At 46.8% G+C, this 23,490-nt stretch overlaps 1 protein-coding gene across 13 annotated transcripts in view; it reads left to right on the top strand.

The window, feature by feature from the left end:
* TANC2 (tetratricopeptide repeat, ankyrin repeat and coiled-coil containing 2) overlaps positions 1-23,490 on the top strand; it is a 218,872-nt gene that overhangs the window by 136,463 nt on the left and 58,919 nt on the right. For all 13 annotated transcript variants that reach the window (XM_062625109.1, XM_062625112.1, XM_062625115.1 and 10 more), the window contains 4 exons: positions 1,851-2,114; positions 11,177-11,302; positions 15,657-15,938; positions 18,095-18,228. In XM_062625109.1, the coding sequence (XP_062481093.1) occupies positions 1,851-2,114; positions 11,177-11,302; positions 15,657-15,938; positions 18,095-18,228 (806 nt within the window). The remainder of the gene's footprint in view (positions 1-1,850; positions 2,115-11,176; positions 11,303-15,656; positions 15,939-18,094; positions 18,229-23,490) is intronic.

Here is a 23,490-nt window from a genome sequence, read left to right on the forward strand (position 1 = left end):
GCAGGAGGGATCTGTGAACATCTGTTCCTTGTTTTGGTCTGCTTTCCCTATGCTAAAGTGTAAATGCATTTACCTAACAGCAAGCTTATGTTTCAATGCCAACAAACAAATACCAGTTCTTAGCAGTTGCATGTGTTGGGTTTAAGTTTCCAAATACGTTACAGACAACTAAATTTGGGGATGCTTAATGAGAGATGAAGACATTGATCCCACTGCAGAGAGAGGAAACCCAATACTGAGAAATAAAACTACAAACAGGGGTAAAGGTTGGAGGTGCATGGCACTTGTTGGAACGGATAAAGAAGAGGCACAGTGAAAATTAAAGGTGTTAATTTTGGGTTTTAATGATGATTTTGTGAGGCTAGATGTAAGCATTTAATTCTGGTTCTTCTTATAATGGCATTCATCATGTGTAATTAAGCTACTTCAGTCCTTGGTCATTGAAGGTCATGGTTTAGCACTGAGAGTCCAGCAGTAGCTGTCATCACCTTCGTATTTGTCAGCTCTGTATGGGTATTCCTGAGGATTTACATCAGATGCTTAATGTTGGGCAATGAAATGATTCCTCTACTCAACATGTAAAGAGCTGGAATACGTACTTCTCTGCTTTACCCATTTGTACTTCAACTGCATCATCAACTACCAGGTGCTCCTGGCTTTTCTAGGCTGCTTACCTGTAAAGCTTGAGCCTGCAAGCATGTGAGTCTTCAGAGTAATTCCCTCTTTGTGTTCATCAATATAAAAATCAATGTGGTGCTGTTGGTTAATGAGGGAGCATCGCCCTTGGTTTAGGAATGGACTTCGGTGAAGGCCCCAAGGAAACATCACCAAATGGTTTGTGCTGCAGATGAGGAGTGGTGGGTCCAGGGACAAATGGCATAGAAATGAGCAGAGAATTTGGGCTGGAGAAGGTATTTACCACAACTCAGTGAAAATGATGGATTTCAGGGGGTTAAGTTGAATTTCAGGGGGTTGAATAGCAGTGGGGCGAGGCAAGGCAAGGATATAGTGAGCTCTGGTTTGTGATCTCCCAGGTGGGGAGGAGCCAAGTTTGACACGCTTACATGAGCTGGGGTGGGCTTGGGATCTTCTCACAGTGACTGAATGGTTGGATTATGGTCTTGAAGGATTATGTAGGAGACTGTAAAGAGAAAGGAAGGTCAACAGCCCAAAGGGAGTTGCAGCCAGTGGATAACTGTCAGAACCGAGAAGACAGCAGCAGAGATGTTAGTTGTGTGGGTCAGTATTGTACTGTCGCTTCCCAATGTGAAAGTCAATACAGCAACAATCCTGATCTGTAAAATGAAATGATAGAAGGGAAGATGTGTGGATTCCAGTTAAAGCTTCATAAAAACCTGATGTAAATCAAATGGGATGTTGGGCTCAGTTTCTGAACCAAACTGATCCACAAGAGCTGGTTGTTCATGCGGGTCAGGTGGGAGCTCTCTGTGTTTGGTGTCAGACACTGCCAGGTTATAAACTGCTGCAGACATCTTTGTAAAGGTGGTAACTGATGCAAATTAAAAGAGATGAGGAGCATGATAATGGTTTTTCCTTAACAATTCCTGCTTTTCTGGCATCGTGTCTTCGAAAACGCTGCCACACTTGATTTTTAATACTCTTTTGTAATTACAAATGGTTTCTAACAGTGGGAGCCAAAAAGTTATAGTCTAAATGTTCTTTGAGAAGCACTAAACAGGACTTGTATCAATAAATCCAGTTCCATAACCTTTGATTTATGTGAATGTGGAAAACCTGATGAACACGAGGTTTGGCTCTACTCAGCACAGAGCAGTGTGTGTGCAAACCGTTCTTTGTTACTCATTGTGTTTCTCGTTTTTTCCTTCAAGCTACTTTGACAAGCTACTCAGAAAATGTGGAACGCACTAAATATGGAGGGGAAAGCAGTAAAGAACTTGGATCTGGAGGAAACCTGAAACCTTGGCAGTCCCAGAAATCCAGCATGGATTCGTGCTTATACCGCGTGGATGAGAACATGACAGCCTCCACCTACAGCCTCAACAAAATCCCAGAGAGGAACCTGGAGACAGTCTTGTCCCAGTCAGTGCAGTCAATTCCTCTTTACCTGATGCCACGGCCAAATTCTGTAGCAGGTAAGAAATAAACCTTTTTCCCGTTGAGTAAAAGGCCTTTGTCATGTTCTCATTATCCAAAGAGAAATCTCCTTTCTGTAGTCATCCTTGTGAAGTGTGACAAGAATTGTCTTTCCATTTGACCTACTGCTTCTAAATGGAAAAGTCCTGTGGGGAAAACTGGTTCTGATGAAGTTGAATGGTTCTTTCAGCAGTTGGTTGCCCCTTTGTTAAAAACCTGTACAACTGTAAGATGATTGGAGAATATTTATCATTACAGTGCAAATAATGATGCTCTGACATATCTCACTGATCTCTTTTAACAACCTGTGAAGTTGGTAGCAGCAGGACAGAAGCAAGAGATAGGATTAAAAACATTCAAGCTTTACTGAAAAGATGCTTGCCTGTAATTATGCTCCTTTGCTTTCCTGCCCCATACTTTTTCCTTGCTGGATAACTTCTGTGGGGTTAAACATTCTCTTGGGGTGGTCTCTATGTCTGGACATACGTAAGTACAGGTTTTGTCTTCTTATAGAGTCCCTGCAGGATTCTCCTGTGGTTGGCAACAGGGATGTTGCTCCAGAAGGTCCAGACTGCACAGAGCCTGGGATAGTCTCTGTTAAAACAGCATCTCTTGGCAACGCAGGCTGCATTGCATAACTGGATTAGGTTTCCTTATTAATCCCACTTTGGATAGTCACAGGCCTAACAGCAGTGTAGGAATGAGATTTCATAGATGTTAAATTATGGGTATCCTAAGCATGGAGGTACAACACCACGTGCTACTTAATTACATCCACAAACCTGTGATTTCAGAAGGGAAAGAGGGATAGGAATAAGGTGGGAAACCTCTTGCAGAGCCTTGTTACTTTAGGTCCATCTCTTATAAATGACACCACATAAAACCTTCAGGATAGAAGCACAGAATCATAGAACAGTTTGGAACAAAACTCATTCAGTTCAACCCCCCTGCAGTGAGCAGGGACATCTTCAACTAGATTAGGGGTAAACCAAATAAAACAGGGCATGTACTATAAGTTCAGGTACTCCTGTATTGGTTTAACTGACTCTGGAATTGTTGGCTGGCTGGATGCATTTAGAGACAATTACTGTTTCAAGAGAAAACCATCTTTCCCTTCTCAGTGCTTTGTGGAGTTTTTGCTGCTTTTTTAGTAGTATGTCAGCAAACACAGCTCATGGCCCAGGATAAATCATTGTGGTAGTAACTATGGGCAAGAATACAAGATTTGGCTTAACCTTTGTTACCGAACGATCCCATGGTATCTCCTATAAGTGTATGACACAGTAAAGTTATGTTTTTAGGTTTAGATTGATATGTTTTTTTCTCCCAGACTGGTTAACCTCATTCTCCATGTACTTGAAAGGTGGGAGAGGGAATCCGAGTGTAGTTTCATGTTTGACTTAAGCCTATCTGCAAAATGTGCCATTGCCCAAAGAGTTATCCTGTGCTCTCTGCCAACTCCCCATCCTTGCACCAGCACTACACATGGAGTAGCCATTTGATAAACCAGATGAGGGGACTGATCCCACAGAAAATGTGAAGATATGTTAACTTTGAGCCACAGGGTTATTAGTGCTAAGGCAAAGTGTAGCTGAGACTGTGGCAGAAAACTGCCTTTCTTTTAGTGGTATGCAGTTGGATTTATGTACAGACAGTATATTCTTGGGAACCGAAGCATGGAGCACTTCCACCTTGTGGCTTCCCCCCTCTGCCCCTCAGTATTTTATTCTTCTTCATTTTTAAGGTTCTCCTTGAATATCTTCTGACTGTTTTGTTCTGAAAGAACAAAACTGTTTTCTTCAATAGCAGCTTACAAACAGCAATCACTGCTGTGTAATGCAGCCCCTCACTCACCAAACAGCTTACAACAGGGTGCAGTTCACCCCACGTGTACTGATCTCATCTTGCATTTCACTGTATAATATTTCTTCAGAAATGGTTAATCATAAGGATGGTTTGGGTGGGAAAGGACCTTAAAGCTCATGCAGCTCCAACCTCTGCCACAGGCAGGGGCACCTTCCACTGGAGCAGCTTGCTCCAAGCCCCTGTGTCCAACCTGGCCTTGAACACTGCCAGGGATGGGGCAGCCACAGCTTCTCTGGGCACCCTGTGCCAGCGCCTCAGCACCCTCACAGGGAAGAGCTTCTGCCTTATCTCCAACCCAAACTTCCCCTATTTCAGTTTGAACCCATCACCCCTTGTTCTAACGCTCCAGTCCCTGATGAAGAGTCCCTCTCCAGCATCCTTGTAGCCCCCTTCAGACACTGGAAGCTGCTCTGAGGCCTCCACGCAGTTTCTCTTCTCCAGGCTGAACAGCCCCAGTGTTCTCAGCCTGTCCCCATACAGGAGGTGCTCCAGCCCCTGAGCATCCTAAATAAAAGAAAAAAAGCACTTAAAGTGTTTATAAGCACTTCTGGGGGGGTAGACACTTCCTTTTAACAAAATAAACCACCAACTCTACAGGCTTCTTTACACTGTAAAAATGCAAAAGAGATGCTAGGTTTGGTAGAGCACATCTGGATAAATCATTGACGTTCAGGGGTCACTGTGTATGTGATGTTTGAAAGCCTGGTTGTGAAAGCAGAGAGAGCGTGTCTTCCCCACTGGCTCAGTGGGAGCACATTTGCTGAGCAATACCCAGTTCCTGTGTGGAATATAGATGTTATTAAGCAATTTTATGCTATTAAGTCAGAAGCAGCTTGAAGGGCACTGCTGTATGCCCGGGCAGTGAGCCTTGCAAAAGACACACATGGAAGAGAAGGAGGAACTGTGCTGCGGAAGGGTCAGAGCGAATTATCTCTATTGGAGTATCAGGAGAGCTTTAAGGTCTCTGGGTCACACGGAACTTATGGACAGCAAATTGCTCACAGCTTGGCTGCGAGGTGAAGCACTACTAATAAATGAGAAGGAAATTAAGCAGAATGTGAGCACGGCCTCTGTGCAGTAATATTGGGTTTGAGGGGCAAGAACTTAAAGAAATGCAGGGACTGCAGCTGCTGGTTCTTTTCTCCTCATATCCCACATGAAAAGCTCTCCGTTCCGTTTCAATTAGTGCCACCATAGTTCAGAGCCAGCCCCTCTTGAATCATTGCGGCAGCTCTGGCACCGAGGCCATTCCCCCTTCCCATTTCAGCTAAAACTGCAAGTCAGCTCTTGAAACTGGTTTCATGCCCCATTTGCAGAGCATCCTTATAGCCTAGACTGGCTCCATGTTGTCTTTTGGTATGGAAAAGGGATTTATGATCTCTGTAGGGAATCTTTGAAACAGATCTTTTTGAGTTAGCATTTCCCTTGCACTTCTTTTCCTCACAGATTGGTGGAGCTGAATATTCTTTCAGCATTTTTTTTAGTTATATTTCTGTGGAATTCCAAAGTTTTTTTTATAATCTCAAGATTTTATTACATTTTCTGGGTTGTGCTATTTCATAGGATCATAGAACGGTGTGTGTTAAAGGGAGCTTAAAGTTCCTCCAGCTCCAGCCCCTGCCACAGGCAGGGACCCCTTCCACTGAAGCAGCTTGCTCCAAGCCCCTGTATCCAACCTGGCCTTGAACACTGCCAGGGATGGGGCAGCCACAGCTTCTCTGGGCACCCTGTGCCAGCGCCTCAGCACCCTCACAGGGAAGAGCTTCTGCCTAAGAGCTCATCTCAGTCTCCCCTCTGGCAGGTTAAAGCCATTCCCCTTGGCCTGTCCCTACATCCCTTGTCCCAAGCCCCTCTCCAGGTTTCCTGCAGCCCCTTTAGGCACTGGAGCTGCTCTCAGGTCTCCCCTTCAGGATCCTTCTCTTCTCCAGGCTGCCCCAGCCCAGCTCTCTCAGCCTGGCTCCAGAGCAGAGCTGCTCCAGCCCTCACAGCAGCTCTGTGGCCTCCTCTGGACTCACTTAGCAGGTCCACATGTCTATAAACCATGTGGTTTTGAGAGCATGGTGAGCAGTGGTTGTCTCTAGGAGCATCCTGTATCCCGATATCTGGCAGCTTGTCCTCTCAAGGTGTTTCTGGCAGAGAGCTGAGTGTCTGGCAGACCTGCCTGCCTCTGCCTGCACCACACAAGGCAAAGGCACAGGCCAGAAGTACAAAAAAGGTTCCGAAATGTGCCTTCAAAGTGTGACTGTCAGAAAAGTAAACACCTCTTTGTGTTAAGGTCAGAAAAGCCTCTGGTCAATGGCACTGTTTGAGCAGGTGATGAAAGAGATTGCAAGAAACTGAGCATAGCAATGCGTTACTTACTGTGAGAATTCCTTCCTCGTTTCCCATGGTTTCCGTTTTCACATTTGTTCCTCTTCCCATGGAGGAGCCTGGAAATGGTCACATTTATCAGGCAATAGCAGTGATCCCAACTGGAGTGACCAGCCTGCAAGGTGGGAAACCGGAACAAGACCTGTTGAGGACCACACGGGAGGAAGCAGAGCAGAAGCGTTTCAAGAATCCCTTGAACTCTGCCCAAGGGAAAGAGAATTGATGCAAAAATAGCACAGAGAGAAATGTGATTTAACACAAGGCACTGCAGCAGGGGGAAGGGAGGCTCTGCTTGATCAGGCGTAGAGCATGTGCCTGTCTGCAGAGCCCTGCAATAGGAGCTGCATGGTCATGAAACAGATACCTGCACCTTTTTCCTTTCTTTAATTCATTATGGGGTATGGTTCAACTCTGAATTAGATGCAGCTCTTCATAGGAATTATTCCAAGGAGAAAGATGAAGATGCTTTGGGTAAAACCCCCAAAACCTTGGCATTGCCCTATTTGTGTTTGATCAAACCATATCAAGTTATCTGGATATCAAGATACCCACATACCTGGTCAAGATAGACCAGATACCCAGCCAAATATAAAGTCACTAAATCTGAAGCATATTTAATAATACAGCTCTAAGGAATCTGAATTTGGGGTACATGTACGATACCTTGTAAAAACACAATCAATTGGAGAGAGGCTTTTGACAAGGGCCAGGTTGGAGGGGCTTGGAACAACCTGGTCTAATGAAAAGTGTCCCTGCCCATGGCAGCGGGTTGGAACTGGATGAGCTTTAAGGTCCCTTCCAAGCCAAACCAGTCTGGGATTCTGTTCTATGATCCTATGCCAATCTGATCCATGCATCAGCAATGACAAGCTGATTGACTCAAATATGAGCAGTGACCCCCCCTTTCCCCCAGAAGACCCAGTCTGCAAAGTCCCTCCCTGGGCTGCCAGATATCAGTTTTGGGTCAGGTAGATTTGTGCTTGTTGTTCAAATAGTACATGGAAATTGAATTATCTTCCGCTATTTGTTTTCCATTTCCTTTGGAGAATTGCATCTGTGGTATGCAGAGCTTATTTTTGAGGAGGTGCTCCTTTTCCATTGTGCTTTATCTGCAGTTTCTGCATGCTACTCTGTAGGATGAGGTTCAGAACTGAGAGGAAGCTTTCAACAGTTTAATATGATACTTGCTAAGATAAATGGATCTTGCGTAATTTTTGAAGAACCAAAGCATATTCTCGGGACAAATTACTTGTGAGCTCCTCTGGCCTTCGATCTCTTTAATTACTCCTCAGCTCTAAGTCACAAAGATAAATCTCAGGTCATCAGCCTGAGGAACGGCAGAACGGGTGCACTGCCAGTTGCAAAAATAACCCCTGGCAAAGTGTGCAATGGATCTGGCAGCTCCTGCTGACTGCAGTTCATCACGTCTTTGTTGTGGCTGAAGAGGATTATGGTGATGGAAGGTGGGAAGAGAGCCTGGATTTCGGCTGATGAGGAATAACTCCTCATTTCTCCTAGGACCGACAGTAAATCAGGGCGCTGGTCAGCAGCGCACAACATCCACCCCTGCAAAACTGCTGGGCTCTTAGAATCCCAGACTGGTTTGTGTTGGAAGGGGCCTTAAAGCTCCTCCAGCTCCAACCCCTGCCACGGGCAGGGACACCTTCCACTGGAACAGCTTGCTCCAAGTGCCTGTGTCCAACCTGGCCTTGAACACTGCCAGGGATGGGGCAGCCACAGCTTCTCTGGGCACCCTGTGCCAGCGCCTCAGCACCCTCCCAGGGAAGAGCTTCTGCCTTATCTCCAACCTGAACTTCCCCTGTTTCAGTTTGAGCCCATCACCCCTTGTTCTGTTGCACCAGTCCCTGATGAAGAGTCCCTCTCCACCATCCTTGTAGCCCCCTTCAGACACTGGAAGCTGCTCTGAGGTCTCCACTCAGCTTCTCTTCTCCAGGCTGAACAGCCCCAACTTTCTCAGCCTGTCTTCAATATGGGAGGTGCTCCAGCCCCTGATCATCCTCATGTTCCCTCTGGACTTGCTCCAACAGCTCCATGTCGTTCTTGTACTGGGAACAGCAGAACCCACACAGTTCTTCAAGGTCTCACTTCTTGGGCATGCAGCATGTTCCTAGTGCAGTGTTTTCTGTGTGCCCAGGGTTGGGTTGTATGAGGGTGTTTTGCTGCAGAATGCAAGTCAGAAAGGAATTTCTAATAATCATATTGCAAAATTGGTTCTCAAAGACTAATCACCCCCAGATAAAGTTATTTCAGTTTCTGGTTGATGAATAACTGGTGAGGAGTCACTTCCTGGTTTTAACTGGCATTAGGAAAAACAAGCTTTTATCAGGTTGTTGCTCCTTTGAATCATCTTACCTAAAGAAATCAGATTACCAGCAAGATGAATGTTGTTGGTCATCCTTGATGGCTCTATAGCTGCTCATAGAATTAAAATGGGACAGGAGGAGGACTGAATATGGAATTTAGGGGGAGGAAATGTCCTTTAGCAGCTGATAGATATATATAGATCTATATCTATGGATATACCCCCACACGCACACTCATAAGCGTATATATTTAGCACTAAGTCCAAAACGGGGAGTTCTGGTTTCTCTTACCTTTTTTCCCAGACAAACGGGTCTAATGGAAGGTGTCCCTGCCCGTGGCAGGGTGGGGATGGAACTGGGTGAGCTTTAAGGTCCCTTCCATGGTTCTACAATACTGTGAAAAAGGAATTAGCTGTTAAGGACTGGAGAGGGTTCAGAGGAGGGCCACAAATCTGATCCAAGGACTGGGAAGCTGTGTGAGGGAAGGCTGGGAAAGCTGAGGCTGTTCAGCCTGGAGAAGAGAAGGCTCAGGGGAGACCTTGTCACTAGGATCCAGTATTTAAAGGGTGGTACAAAGAAGATAGAGATTCCCTTTGTACAAGGAGGCACATGGGGAAGATGAGGAGTGATGGGCGCAAGTTATTCCGGGGGAGATTCCAGCTGGACACAAGAGAATTATTCCCGAGGAGAAGAACCAGACACCGTTATAATGTCCCCAGGGAAGTGGTGGATTTCCTGACATTGGACACCTTTAAGATTGGGATGGACAGGGTGCTGGGACATCTAGTCTAGATCATGCTTTGCCTAGCGGGGTTGGAGCAGATGATCCTTGACATCCCTCCCAACCTGGGATGCCGTGATTCTGTGAGATGCTGGGAGCAGGTTGCAGTGGCTTCAGCAATACAGAGCATAACTTCTATCCACGGTAAAGCCACATCTTTCTAATTAAAGCATTTCAGCTCTAATCTGCTCCGTCACAGGGAGCATCTCATCAGTTTTACAAGAGAAGAAGAGCGTGAAGGACGTCTAAAACCAGACATTGATGGGCTTATCTCCTCTTTTATTCCTGCTCCTGTTGTTTACTTTTTGTCCCCTCTCTCTCTGTGTCTCTTAACACTTACATAGAGTTTTCAAGCAATTTGAAGAACAGCATAAAAATTGCTGCCTAGTTTAAGCCCTTTCTCACCACCCCTTGTTATAGTCTGAGTCTTGCTTAGTCTCTGCTTGCATCACGATCTAGAAGAGGTTTTTGCATGGCCATTGAGTGCTGTGTGAGCAAAACGAGTCTCACTTTTGGCATGTTCTGCTTTTCTGTTTTGGTGGTTGTTCCATCTCATGTTGGGTGGCAGGGAGGAAGGATTCAGAGTCCAGTGCCGTGAGCTACTCTAGAGAGCTGTATCAAAGAGCTTACCCATTTCATAGTGAGGAATCAATGCCAGCTTGACAGGAAGTCTTTGAAGAAGTTATTTAATGGATCAGTTCCATTTAAAATAATCATCTTGTTACGGTGATAGAACAAAAACTAAAGCTAAAGGAGCAGGATCAGATGCAGAGCACTGAGCAGCGTGATTTCCATTGGTGAATGGTTAATGTGAGGTTTGGAACTGGTTATCAGAGTGAGACCAGAGCTGGTGATGTGCAGACTATTTTGACATTTGCTGTTGATAATTGGGAAGATCATTTCAAGCAGTGGAGCTTTCATTCCTCCATTTCCAACATTCTGTACATTATTTGGCTGAAAAGGGTGCTTGAGGCCAATGGGATTTGGAGAGAAGTACCTTCAAACTCAGGCTAATTTCCTGTATCTGCCATGGGGATCACTGCTTGGAGCTCTGCCCTGCAGCATGTAGTAGGAATGTGAACTGTCAAGCTTTGCGTCCATGCCATTGACTTTGTGATTGGGAAAACTTAGATCATGGAGTCGTGGCATTGTTTGGGTTCAGAGGGACCTTAAATCTCACCCAGCTCCAACCCCTGCCACAGGCAGGGGCACCTTCCACTGGAGCAGCTTGCTCCAAGCCCCTGTGTCCAACCTGGCCTTGAACACTGCCAGGGATGGGGCAGCCACAGCTTCTTTGGGCACCCTGTGCCAGCGCCTCAGCACCCTCAGAGGGAAGAGCTTCTGCCTTAGATCTAACCTGAATTTCCCCTGTTTCAGTTTGAACCCATCACCCTTTGTCCTGTCCCTCCAGTCCCTGATGAAGAGTCCCTCTCCACCATCCTTATAGCAGATATAAAAGATTCTGTGTCTCCATTTTCCATGGGTCTCTTTAATTCGTTCACATCAAGAGGAGACCAAACCAGAGCAAATACCAGTGGGCATCAGAAGAAGTTACCAAAACACCTTTTTGTTCCTTTCTGGGGGCATTAGGCTTGGTTCATTTCTGCTGTATTGACTCCCTGTGGTTACAACTGTGTGTACTTAAGAAATGAGAACTGCAATAGCAGAGCCTGAGATCCAGAAGCCAGGGGTGACGTGGTTCTTTGCTCTCTCATGGCAGCCACCAGCTCAGCTCACTTAGAAGATCTCGCTTACCTGGATGAGCAGAGGCACACTCCCCTGCGGACCTCCCTGCGGATGCCGCGGCAGAGCATGGCCGGTGCCCGCGCACAGCAGGACCTGAGAGGTAGGAGCATGCGGGGGCTTGTGTTCATGGGGGGTCTCTGGGCTAGGACTTTGTACTGCAGCCGCTTCACCCATGTCCTCGTGAAGGTGGGCAGTGACTGATAACACCTGAAGCTGGAGAACTGGGTGGAGAGAAACCTAATGAGATTCAACAAGGGCAGGGGTAGGGTCCTGTCCCTGGGGAGGAAGGACCTCAAGTACCAGCACAGGTTGCAGGTGACCTACTAGAGAGCAGTTCAGCTGAGGAGGGCCTGGGAGTGTTGGGGGGGTGATGAGTTGACTATGAATAGGCAATGTGCCCATGTGGCCAGGAGGGACAAGAGCGCCCTGGGGTGCATCAGGAGCGTAGCAGCAGGTTGAGGGATGTGATTCCTCCCCCTCTACTTGACCCTTGTGAGGCCACATGTGGAGTCCTGTGTCCAGTGCTGGGCTCCTCAGCACAAGAAAGACAAGGAGCTACTGGAGAGGGTCCAGTGGAGGCCACATGGATGCTCAGGGGTTTGGAGCAGAGATTGCTGGAGCTGGGCCTGGTTAGAGAAGAGCAGACTGAGAGAGGACCCCATCAATGCAGATCAACAGCTCAGAAGAGGTACCAGGAGGATCTCGGAGGGTACAAGGTGGGTTTTCAGTCAGCACCACAAGCACGACCTGTTCCAGCCAGGTTGGGATTTCTCCCAAATGCATGACTGGATCACAGTCCAAAATGAAATCATATTGGCTGGTGAGGCAGTTATAAAAATGGATTAACAGGCAGGAAGAGAAGAAAGCAAAGTTTGACAGACAAGATTTCCATATGTTCCAAGGGAGCAGCTTGCCAAGGCTTCGTAATTTACAGTGATTGCATCCAAAACATTAAACTTTATTGTAGGAACAGAATCAAATTGTTTTCCAGACACACTTTGTAAAACCATGGAACACCACATCTCTGCTTTCTTTTTTTTGTTCGCTTTTGTCTGGTTTCCCCCTTTTTGTGAAGGTTGCATGAGAACAGCAGCAGTGCTTCAACTGGGGGGGATTTGCTTCGGATCCCAGTTGAGGTTCTGTGCTATTTTTAAAAGGAGAGGCTGTGAAGAAACCAAACCACCACTGCTTGGAAATATCTTCCCTTCATTGAATATATAAGGGGGGTGTTCCCCCAAAATACTACATGTTCCAGATATTACTGTGAAATTGCATTATCTGGGCTGTTCTAATCACCAGCTCTTTGTTGCAACTGGAAATCCTAAACTTGGGTTTACCTTTAATACCCTCTTGGCACTGAAATAGCAAAGCAGTTCCTGGCTCTCTATCAAGGGGGATGCATCACAGCCCAGTGCTTTGTTCCCAGGGTTCAAGAATCCCAGTGCAGAGGAACTAAATGGGAAACCATCCCTCCTAGTTCTTGTCACAGCAGTTGTTTTATCCAGGGGAGTAATTGGGCAATCCCAACAGCTCTGAGCACGACAGGTTCTCATCCCAGTGGCAGGTTTTTAATAGGATAGTGAAGGCAGTTTCTGCCCTTGCTGTTTTCAGCCAGCGGGATTTGAAGCTGTTCAGAGTTGCTGTACCCCGAAGGGCAGGACGGTGGCTGGGATGTACTGTGGTGGAGCAGGAGCCAGATGGCAACCAAGTTATTGTTGGTGTTAGAGCACCCTGAGTATTGCCATCATGGGGTTTTAACTGCAAAAAGCAAATGTCAGCATTGGTGCCGGGAGAGGTTTGCTTGGCTATGGTCAAGTGGCTTTGGTCAAGTGGAAGGTCTAGAGGCTCAAGAAGGCTGGGGATAGGTGGGTAAGTGGGTATGTCCCTTCTCAGGGTTTCACTGAGCCTTTTTTAGGACAGAATAGGCTATTCCCGGGTGACAGCCAGGACGTGTACGTTCGCATCCACTCAGAGCAAGACCAGTCTTTAGGATATGCTCTGTTCGGTGTGTTTTGATCGCACAGCTTCAAAGCCATCTGCAGCTCTGAAAAGAAACCAAGGCTTTAGCCCAGGTCTCCACCATGTTAAGCAGGAGCTTATTAGATCCCATTGCTTTTGAATGTAATCACTCTTGCCTCTGCATTAGCCCCTGAGGCCATTTGGTACCTGTTAGACTTCTGGCTTTCAGAAGAGCGTTACTGGACATTTTAACTCACTAACACGCCATAGCATGTGAGTACACACAGAAGTACAGTAAAGCCGTAGCTTGTCGAGCACAGCTCTTGGCTTGATGCTTTCCAAATGGAGTTTTTGATTAATTTTGGGTGTTTTGGTGATGTAATTTTCTATCTATAGTATTGGTGGTATAATGCAAACACAAAACGCCCCTTGCCAAATGCACTGCTGGAACATTCAATTTACATCAGTCAGACCACTCCAGATGGTTCCCTCGGCCACGTCCATGTGCTATTGCTTGTACAATATGCCATCCTCTGGTGGGAAGCCCATCAGTCCTGCTGTTGCTGAGAGCCAGACTGGTGCAGGGACGGGAGTTGTGATGGGCACATGGGCACACATGCCCCCCCTGCCTCATTCCCTCCCACCATCAGTGATGTTGCTTCTCCAGGGTCTTCCCATGCCAGCACATCCCACGTGGCAGAGCCTAGCAAAGGAAATCAAGCTGCCTGGGAGCTCGTGATTCAAAAGCCTTCTCCACCCTCAATACATTTAAATCACATTCATCATTTTCAAGTGGGAATAGAAATACATCTCCTGTCTGCAGCAGTTTCTGTATCAAGAAAGGACATTCAAAATACCTAACATTTAAATACAAGCTATTTTCCTTAGGCTTACCTGATGTAACATTAACTCCCAGCCCCTCTATCAGCTCTGCTGTAATGGATCAGCTCCCTCGTCAGGTCTGTGCCAGATTTAAGTGTCCAAGGCCAGGTTGGGAATGGCTTTAACCTGCCAGAGGGGAGACTGAGATGAGGTCTTAGGGGTTGGAACTGGGTGCCTGGAAGGTCCAGGAGGAGCGTGCTGGGAGCTCATCCTGGCACCCTCTCTGGGACGCAGCTCAGGGAATTGCTCCTCTGGGGCTTCCTAGGATTGCTTTTAAAATGTGCTCTGAAGACATCTATGCTTTGTCTGATGGTTTTCATTCCCAGCATGCCGTTTGATCTCAGCCCCAGCTGAACTCAGCTTCTGTGTTCCACAGCTCAGATGTTCCCCAGCTCACCCCATCAGCTCAAATCCACGTGTTGAATATCAGGTGCAACACTTGGACTGCGGCTGGAAGATCCAGGGCTGACATCGTGTCCCTCCATCCACGTCAGCCCTGCCTTGAAGGAGTTGCATTCTAGAAGTGGAAGTCTGCAGTGTGACAAACCTCCCCCTGAGTGGGAATCACCTGCTGTCATTGTGGCCACCTTCTGCAAGGCTTTAATTAACAAACCATTTTGGTGGTGAAGTGGGAAGATCCAGCAACTGTCTCTGCCAGCACGAAGTGCTTCCATCACCAAGTGGTTTTAATAGATTTATGCAGATCATCTCCCAATTAAGGATCTCTTAATCGGAACATGCCATATGAGTTGATCTTTGTAATAGCATCTTTGCACCCGATCTGAGCATAGTTGTTACAGTTTTTACGTGTGCATTCCCAAGATAGCTTGTGCCACATGGAAAGAATGGCAGATACCCTCTCCTTCCACCCCCAGCTGTTCCCAAAAACGTTTCGAGACTGGTTTGGGTTTTGTTGTACAATTTTATTATCACGGAATGGGTTGGAAGGGGCCTTAAAGCTCACCCAGCTCCAACCCCTGCCACAGGCAGGGACACCTTCCACTGGAGCAGCTTGCTCCAAGCCCCTGTGTCCAACCTGACCTTGAACACTGCCAGGGATGGGGCAGCCACAGCTTCTCTGGGCACCCTGTGCCAGCGCCTCAGCACCCTCACAGGGAAGAGCTTCTGCCTAAGAGCTCATCTCAGTCTCCCCTCGGGCAGGTTAAAGCCATTCCCCTTGGCCTGTCCCTATATCCCTTGTCCCAGGCCCCTCCCCAGGTTTCCTGTAGCCCCTTTAGGCCCTGGAGCTGCTCTAAGGTCTCCCTTTAAGGAGCCTTTTCATCTATACATCTATTAAACAGGCATACAACACCCTCTCACAGGGTGCTTTGGGCAGTGAACCCTCCTGCCTGTGGCAGGGCCTTGGATTATGGTGACTTTAAGCCAGAAATGTCATTTCTCCTGCTATAAACCCCTTCTCTTCAGTGGCAAATGCTGTGAATGAGCCAGATGCTTTTACAAACAAAGTTGCGGGTCATAAACAAGATTTTGTTCTTTTCACCTTTAATCTTTTCATTAATAGATTCCTGAGGAAGATGAAACTGCAATTCCTGAGCTATCTTCTTAGTGCCAGCAGTGATATTTATGTTCTTTCCCTGTGTTTCTCTTTATAGTGCGCTTTGCACCCTACAGACCTCCCGACATCTCTCTGAAGCCACTGCTCTTCGAGGTGCCCAGCATCACCACCGAGTCCGTCTTTGTTGGCCGGGACTGGGTGTTCCATGAGATAGATGCCCAGCTCCAGAGCTCAAACGCCAGCGTCAACCGAGGCGTCGTCATCGTGGGGAATATCGGCTTTGGGAAAACCGCCATCATCTCCAGGCTGGTGGCGCTCAGCTGCCACGGCACACGGATGAGGCAGATCGCTTCTGATAGCCCCCATGCCTCCCCGAAGCGTAAGTGCAGCAGGCCGCAGGCTTTCCAGAATCAGAGAGCTTTTCCATAGGTTTGGAATGGCTGTTGGTTGAATAGATCCCGTTTCTTCAGGCCCAAGGAATCAGCTTGGTCCTTGTTGCCAAGCAGAGGGAGCACCCATCGGCAGCATTTATTCTGTTTCTATTCCAATTTCAGGTCACAGTGGTCTGTCTCTTTATTTCTCTGACTTAGGAACATCACAGTTTTTCTCTTGGGAAGATTCCAATTTTAATTGCCCATATTTCGTTGTCACAAATCCATGCCAGTGCATTCTCCCACCCATAGTGCTTAGGTCAGTTTATCATGGTATAAATGCTGAGGCTGGGTTGCAAGCCCATGCAGGCTCCTCACCAAGGCTTGCCACACCTCCTGTGGTCCCATCAGTTCACATCACTCTGCCCTGACCTGTTTGCGGGTGGAGATGACAACGTTTGGAAATCACTCAGCTCTCAGTAAGTGAGTAAGACAGGATTGAAGATACTGGGTTAGGTACCTAAAGGTGTCTCTAAGGATGTAGGTCACTGTATCTCAGGGAAGCTGCAGTGAAATCTGCTTACTGGAATGAAGCAGTGTTAGCCACGTTGAAGTATCTGAAATGTCACCAAATGTCGGTGTGCTGAATAATGTCACTTGTCAGAGCTAAATGACCAGTGCACAGTGAAAAGCAGGGCTTGTTTCTGTATTTTAACTGCAGCTCTGCAGCGCACCAACTGCACATCTCAGTCTGCTCCGAGGGATTGCGGAGATTAAAGAGACAGCTGTACTTAACTGGTTCTGGGCTGTTTCAGAGAAGGTGCCCTGCATCTTTCATGCACAAAGGACAAAGATCCTTGGTCATGGTTAACACACGGTTGCTCAGTTCACCCTCTGGTTTCCCTGTGAAGTTGAAAGCTGAATGATTCCTCAGTGTTAGTTATTGGGTTGGAGACGTTCAGAATCAGTCATCTAATTTGGTTTTATTTCCTAAAGAGATCACAAGTCTCAGCCTAGCTGTAGAAGATAGCAGTTGTACTACAAGTCCCTTTGATTCTTTTCTTCATCTATTATGCTTAGTGAAATCTATGTTTAATAGTAAATGCTTCATCAGGAGACCTGACTATTTCAGCACTTGTGCTGTCAGCATTAGTAAACTGGCATAAATACAGCCTCTTACTTCTTGTCTTAGAAATATAGGTAAAGGTGGTGTTGCATGCTCAGAAACTAGAATGTGCCTCATTACTCACACCTTCAGGGTTTAATTATGTAGGCAGTAGTCATCCTCCTCTGTTTGCCATTAAATGGGTCGTTGTTTGCATTACGATTTCAAGTCAAGCTCAGGAATGCATTGCAGTGATCCATTCAGGAAAATCCTTTGCTAGTGCAGGCTGCACTTGGGAGGACTCAGTAATTAGACATCACCGAGTGCTGTCATTGAAAACTATTGTTTTGAGTGGTTTTGAGTGACCCACAAAGGCCAGGTGAATGGCCTGTTGTAGCAATCTGCTGGTAAAGCCAGCTACTGCTTTGCCAGGCAAAAAGCAACAGCTAAAATGCAATAGAAAGCTGTTAAACTTGGCAGAGGTGATGCCAGTATAATTCATGGGCTTGCAAGCCTTTTCCAGATCCTGGTGCTACTCCTGCTTCTGTCCCTCTGAGTACATTAATGGGCTTCAGATGGATGTGTGAGCTGTGGCTCTCCAGTTATTTAGGTTAGAAAATAGACACATCATTCAGAAAAATTGGCTGTCTCCACTGAAGGACTTGGAACCAAATTAACCATCACTTGTTGAGAATGTGTTGGCAGAGCTGCAGAGAGGGAGAGCACTGCACTAACCCATAGCAAACCTAGAGAAGATGGAGCATACCTTTGAGAGCCCACAACTCAGTTACTGTAATTAAAGTCAATGAAATTACGCTGGAGAAGATGAATAAGATGAGCTCCACACTTTATCTTAGCGGTCCTTCCCAAAGGGGCTGCTTTCAGGGGAAGTTTCTTAGGGAGCCTCTGGACGGTGTCACAGTCTTCTGCTGCCTGAAATCCTGTTTATGGAAAGAGCTTTAAATACCTTCCATGCATGGAAACCAGCCTGGGCTGGAATAGGGAAGCTGTGGGTCGGGCTTGCCCTGCAGCCATTCATCACCTCTTTCCTTGGGACAGATGTGGATGCAAACCGAGAGCTGCCCTTGACCCAGCCACCCTCTGCCCACTCGTCCATCACCAGCGGGAGCTGCCCCGGGACCCCCGAGATGCGCCGGCGCCAGGAGGAAGCCATGAGGAGACTCGCGTCACAGGTATGGGGATGGGATCGGTTTGGTGCTTGGGAACGTGGCCATTTTAATGGGACCTGTCGGAAGGTCTCCTTCCGTACATCACCCCATGTGCTGGGAAATGTGTGTGCTCAAATGCCTGCTTGGGGAGTCTAGAGGAAAACTTCCGGAACAAGTTTTATTCCCTTAGGAAAGTCCTTTCTGTAAAATGAAATTCCCACTATGTCAAATCTATTTCCTTGAGAGTTTGTCTTTCCCGTACTTTATCCATACAAATCCTGTCCAGAGGATGCCACGAGGATGCTCAGGGACTGGAGCACCTCCCATACAAAGACAGGCTGAGAAAGCTGGGGCTGTTCAGCCTGGAGAAGAGAAGCTGAGTAGGGACATCAGAGCAGCCTTCCAGTATCTGAAGGGGGCTACAAGGCTGCTGGAGAGGGACTGTTCATAGGGCCTGGAGCAATAGGACAAGGGGTGATGGGTTCAAACTGAAACAGGGGAAGTTCGGGTTGGAGATAAGGCAGAATTTCTTCTCTGTGAGGGTGCTGAGGCGCTGGCACAGGGTGCCCAGAGAAGCTGTGGCCAGGTTGGATGGGGCTTGGAGCAGTGGAGGTGTGGAAGGTGTCCCTGCCCATGGCAGGGGGTTGGAACTGGATGAGCTTTAAGGTCTCTTCCAACCAAACCATTCTGTGATTCTGTAAGAGTGGGTTGTATATAACACTGTCACAGTAGGTGAGATTTACAGCTTGAATTTTATTGCATTACTGCGATTTAACCCTGCTTTGGTGGTGGTGGGAAGGTGCTATTCTGGTGCTTTGAAATCCGAGGAGCTTGCTCCTCCTCCACCTTTGGGGATGATGTGAGCAGTTAATGCTTTCCTTTTGCCTGCTCCCCCTTTGGAGAGGAAAATATCAGCCAAAGTCTTTGTTCTAAATTATTACCAGGGCATGTTTTGCTTGGCTCTTTGTGCCAGATACTGTCTTGTTTTATCTGCTTTTCTGCTGCACACAGATGGCAAGCCAGAGAGCGTGTGATGTCTGCAAAAATAGATATTAAGGCTTGATACTCTCCTTTTCTACATGGAGTTCTTGAAAGGAATGCAATGGCCAGGTCTGGTTTTGGTCAGGACACATTAGTCATCATATTCCGTGCAAATCTTTAGCTGCAGACTACCAGAAAGGCCATAAAGTGTGCTGTCTCTGCTTCAGATATCTCATCTGTCTCAACTTTCTTCCCGAGTGCTTAAGTAATCCTGCAGGATGGGGAATTGATAAATGGATACAGTTCTAGCTTCAGTTTCCTCCTGAAAAAGGTAAGGGATATGGCTCTTCCAAACAGTGTCACATCCACTGCATACGTCATGCACTGAAGCTTTTTTGCACCACTGGTCACTTGAGAAAAGAGCAAGAACTAATGTTTAGAGCAAAAAAGAGAGTCAAAATAGGTTGTTATCCCTTGGCTGCAGACTCCTTTAGGAAAGGGTTTTAAAGCCCTGCTCATCCCCATGCCAGACTTCTTCTGCAAAGCAAATCCTGTGTTTTGCTGTCAGAACCTAACAAATGAGTTAGGAAGATGTCCTACGTCTTGTGCCAGCAGCAGGATTACAGACCTTTGCTGTGACTGTTAATCTCCCAGTAAATGGAGGCACATTCCAGAAATAACTGTCACTGGCTTCCAGACATCAGGCCTTCCTGAAAAGATCAATGCCAAGGCTGAGGAGTGACCTTAGAGTACTTGGAATTGCTTCTTCTACCCGAATAGCTGACACAGCATACAGAACTTCTGAGAGGCTCCATAGTGTTTAGCAAACAGTTGCTGGGATGAGTCAGAGCAGCAGCAGGGCTCGATTCAGCAGTTGGAGACCTTGGGTCTATTCCCAGCTTCGCCGTTGGCCCTGTTGGGTTCCGTGGAGACCAGCATCTCATCTGCCTGCATCCCTTTCCCTGCCTGTTGAAAATGATCCATGCAGATAAAGGTCCTGATGCTGGAACTAGGGGAAGGGAGATGGGGTTTGGAACGGGATGAGCTCTAAGGTCCCTTCCAACCCAAACCACCCAGCTTCTGTGAATACCTGACAGTATAGGAGGGGTTTTTTTTGTTGGTTTGATGGTTTTCATGTTGGCTTTTTTTTGAGCTCTGTTGGTCCTGATGGTTCTTTATCGTAAACAGTTCTGGTTTTACTGCATCAGCCCTGCTGTGCAGCATGCTACAAACAGTAACGTGCACACTACAAACAGTAACGCACACGCTACATCAGTCAGTTTGATGGATTATCAAGCCTCAGGAAGGGAAATAAAGGTGAATAAAATGATTGAGGCTGTTTTGTCACATTGATAGCTGGAAGTCGTGTGCTTAGTGCACTCTTAGTAACCTCCTGAGCAGTACAGCTCAGCATCACCGCTGATGAATACTTGCTGTCAGCAGCAGATAAATTGATTTGCTGAGGAGGAACCGTGCCGTATGATGTCCTGCTAGATAAAACAAACACTGACTATTCCATCCCAGCTGTGGGGTTTGAAGTCTCTGAGTGACACTGGGACAAAAAGGATTACTGACCTGGCAAGGGAATTGCAAATCCATTAAAATAACAGTGTTTAGCTCTTTGTTCCGTGTGTGATCGCCTCATTCAGGAACTCAAATCACAGCTCACTTGCTTTTGAGAGATCATGCGAATTTGCTGTTCATAAGAGGCTTTGAAGATGCTGAGCTCTTAAACGGAGCGAATACACTGAATGTCTTGATAGACAGTAGTAAAAATAGCCAGTTAAAATAATTGAGCTGCCTAATCTGAATGTCTGGGGCCACATTCTTGGGGACAGTTTAGGAAAACCTTTCCCCTAGATAAGCCAAAAGCTCTCCAAAATCTAATCTAAGAAAGAAAAGAAGGAAAAGAACTGAAGTGGAATGTCCTTTGATGCAGGGGGAAGGGAAAGAGCAGCATATGCCTGTACCAGTAGGTGTGGAATAAAAAGGAATTGCTGATGGCCTAATTAAAACAGGTTTTGTTCAACCAGCTGAGCTAAAAAGAGCCCGAGGAAGTGAAGGAAAGAAAGACTGACCCACAGCTGAGTCTCATTGGAGAAGTATTTCTTGGCCATGTGTGTTTTACAGTTGCATTAAGACTGGAGTCAGAATTGAAGCAGAGAAGAAAGTGTTGACAGTGATGGGCAACTGCAGTTGTCAGGAATATTGTAGGAGATGTATGAAACGTGTGAGGAGCCAGATAAAGCTGTGTGCAGATGTTCCACCTCTGCTTGCACTGAGCAGAGCGGGTTGTGCTGTGGTCATTGTGCTACAGAAATGCAGACTGTTATGATAGGAGAGTAAGAACACTCTCAACAGGCTGAAGTAAAGGTTGGTGCAGGCTCCAGAATGCCAGTGGGAAGCACAACGCCCCTCTCACCCACTCCATGCCTTCTGCAAATGTCACTTATCCCCAAACTCAGCAGTGGTGTCTTTCTGCTGACAGAAATGAAAGGTGAACAGTTGCTTTTCCTCCTCTGGATTACTCAGGGTTGTATTTTCCTGCCCGTTCTTCATGCAGGAACTTCTTGGGGGCAAAGGGTTGCTTTTAGCTCTTGTCAGAGATGAGCAACTAATTCATTTTAGAAATAAGTAATGACTGCCCAGGAGAAGCCCCACCCATGCTGGAAAAGAGCATTACTTTGTTGTATTCTTAGGGAAGAGTTCAAAGTGCTCCATGATTTATATAATCAGACTGGTTTGTGTTGGAAGGGACCTTAAAGCTCATCCAGCTCCAACCCCTGCCACGGGCAGGGACACCTTCCACTGGAGCAGCTTGCTCCAAGCCCCTGTGTCCAAGCTGGCCTTGAACACTGCCAGGGATGGGGCAGCCACAGCTTCTCTGGGCACCCTGTGCTGTTATTCTCTTGTGTCAGTCCCTCTCTTTGGTTGGAAATGGAGACTTTTGCCACACTGATGGTGGTAGGAAGGGTTGGATCCTCTTCAGGCTTTGCAGTAGTTTCTCCTGAAAGGATGACAGAAAACGAGGAGTTTAATATTGGGATTGCTCCGTTCGTTTTGTCAGTCCTCGTCCCTGCTCTGTTTGTTTTGTCATTCCTCTTCCCACGAGCCCATCTTACTCATATTTTGGAAGTGGAAGCAGAGTGATTCTGCCTTGAGTGGCAAAAATGCTGGAAGTACAATAATGCCTTTGCATCGTTCCCTGGAGCATTGTCCCATCTGCTCCAGCTCTTAGTGATCGTTTTGGTTATGTTAAGGAAAGGGCAAAGTTCAAAGTCTTGCTGTGACACCAGGGTCACATTCAGGGCTGTATGATGGACATAGTGCCTTGAGGCATCAAGATGGAAATGCTTCGCCTTCCATGTCCTTGCAAGGAAAATACTAAGGGTATGGGAATGTTAAAAGCTTCTTAGGAGAGATTTTTGTGGATCAGCTCCCTAATTTTAAAGGTAACATTAACCCCCTTGCTGGGAACAATCCCCTTTTTTCCCTTTCACTCATAAGCTTCTCCTGCCTCTGAGCTGGAGCCGAGGCAGCTGTTGCTGATGGACTTCCCACCAGTCGTGGTGAGGAGCATGGGGACATGTACCAGATCCCAGTGCTCAGCAGTGGACTCCAGAGCTGGGGAAGTTTCTCTGCAGCTTTTCCTCCATCCCTTGTCTCAGGAGGGGTTTGTACCATAGCATGGAGTAGAGACGCTTAAAGGAAGGGGAGAACAAGAGCGGTTGTCATTCCAGATCTGGCAAGCTCTCAAAAGTCATGAACAAAACTACTCACATTGCAACACCCATCTTGACACTTGCAAGTAAAACATAAGCATTTCTGGCAGAACTGCTTGGTTAGTCTTTTGGTTTAATATATATGCATGTGTTATGGAAATCAGTTTGCAGGGTTGCTGAATGGATTTCAAGTGAGCAGGCTGCCAGTTCTCCTGCAACGCCAAGTCAGACTTGGCTCCTTCACTGTGATAGATGCAGCCCAGCTTTCCAGGTGAGGTAGTCACAGAGAGCTGAACACAGAGCTTCACGTAACTGTGAGCCCATCTACTTCTGCTCATTGCTTGTAAACATGTTGCCTGATAGCATGGAATGACTGTAAGGTGGGACTGGGAGGAAAAAAGGTGTGAATCTGAATGATTTTAAAGCTAAGATCCTGTCCAAAGGCAGCTCCACACCTCTCCCGTGTCACATCTTGCTTCTTCTGTCTTTCCACTGTTTAAGCTTTTACCATTAAAATACTTCTTAACTTCATTTCCACCTGGCTGTCCTTGCAGAGCTGCCTTTCTTGCTCCAGATGATGCTG

Source organism: Pezoporus occidentalis, unplaced genomic scaffold (assembly GCF_034315485.1).
Source record: "Pezoporus occidentalis ecotype Australia unplaced genomic scaffold, CSIRO_AGI_Poc_V1 ctg277, whole genome shotgun sequence".
In the NCBI taxonomy this organism is placed as follows: domain Eukaryota; kingdom Metazoa; phylum Chordata; class Aves; order Psittaciformes; family Psittacidae; genus Pezoporus; species Pezoporus occidentalis.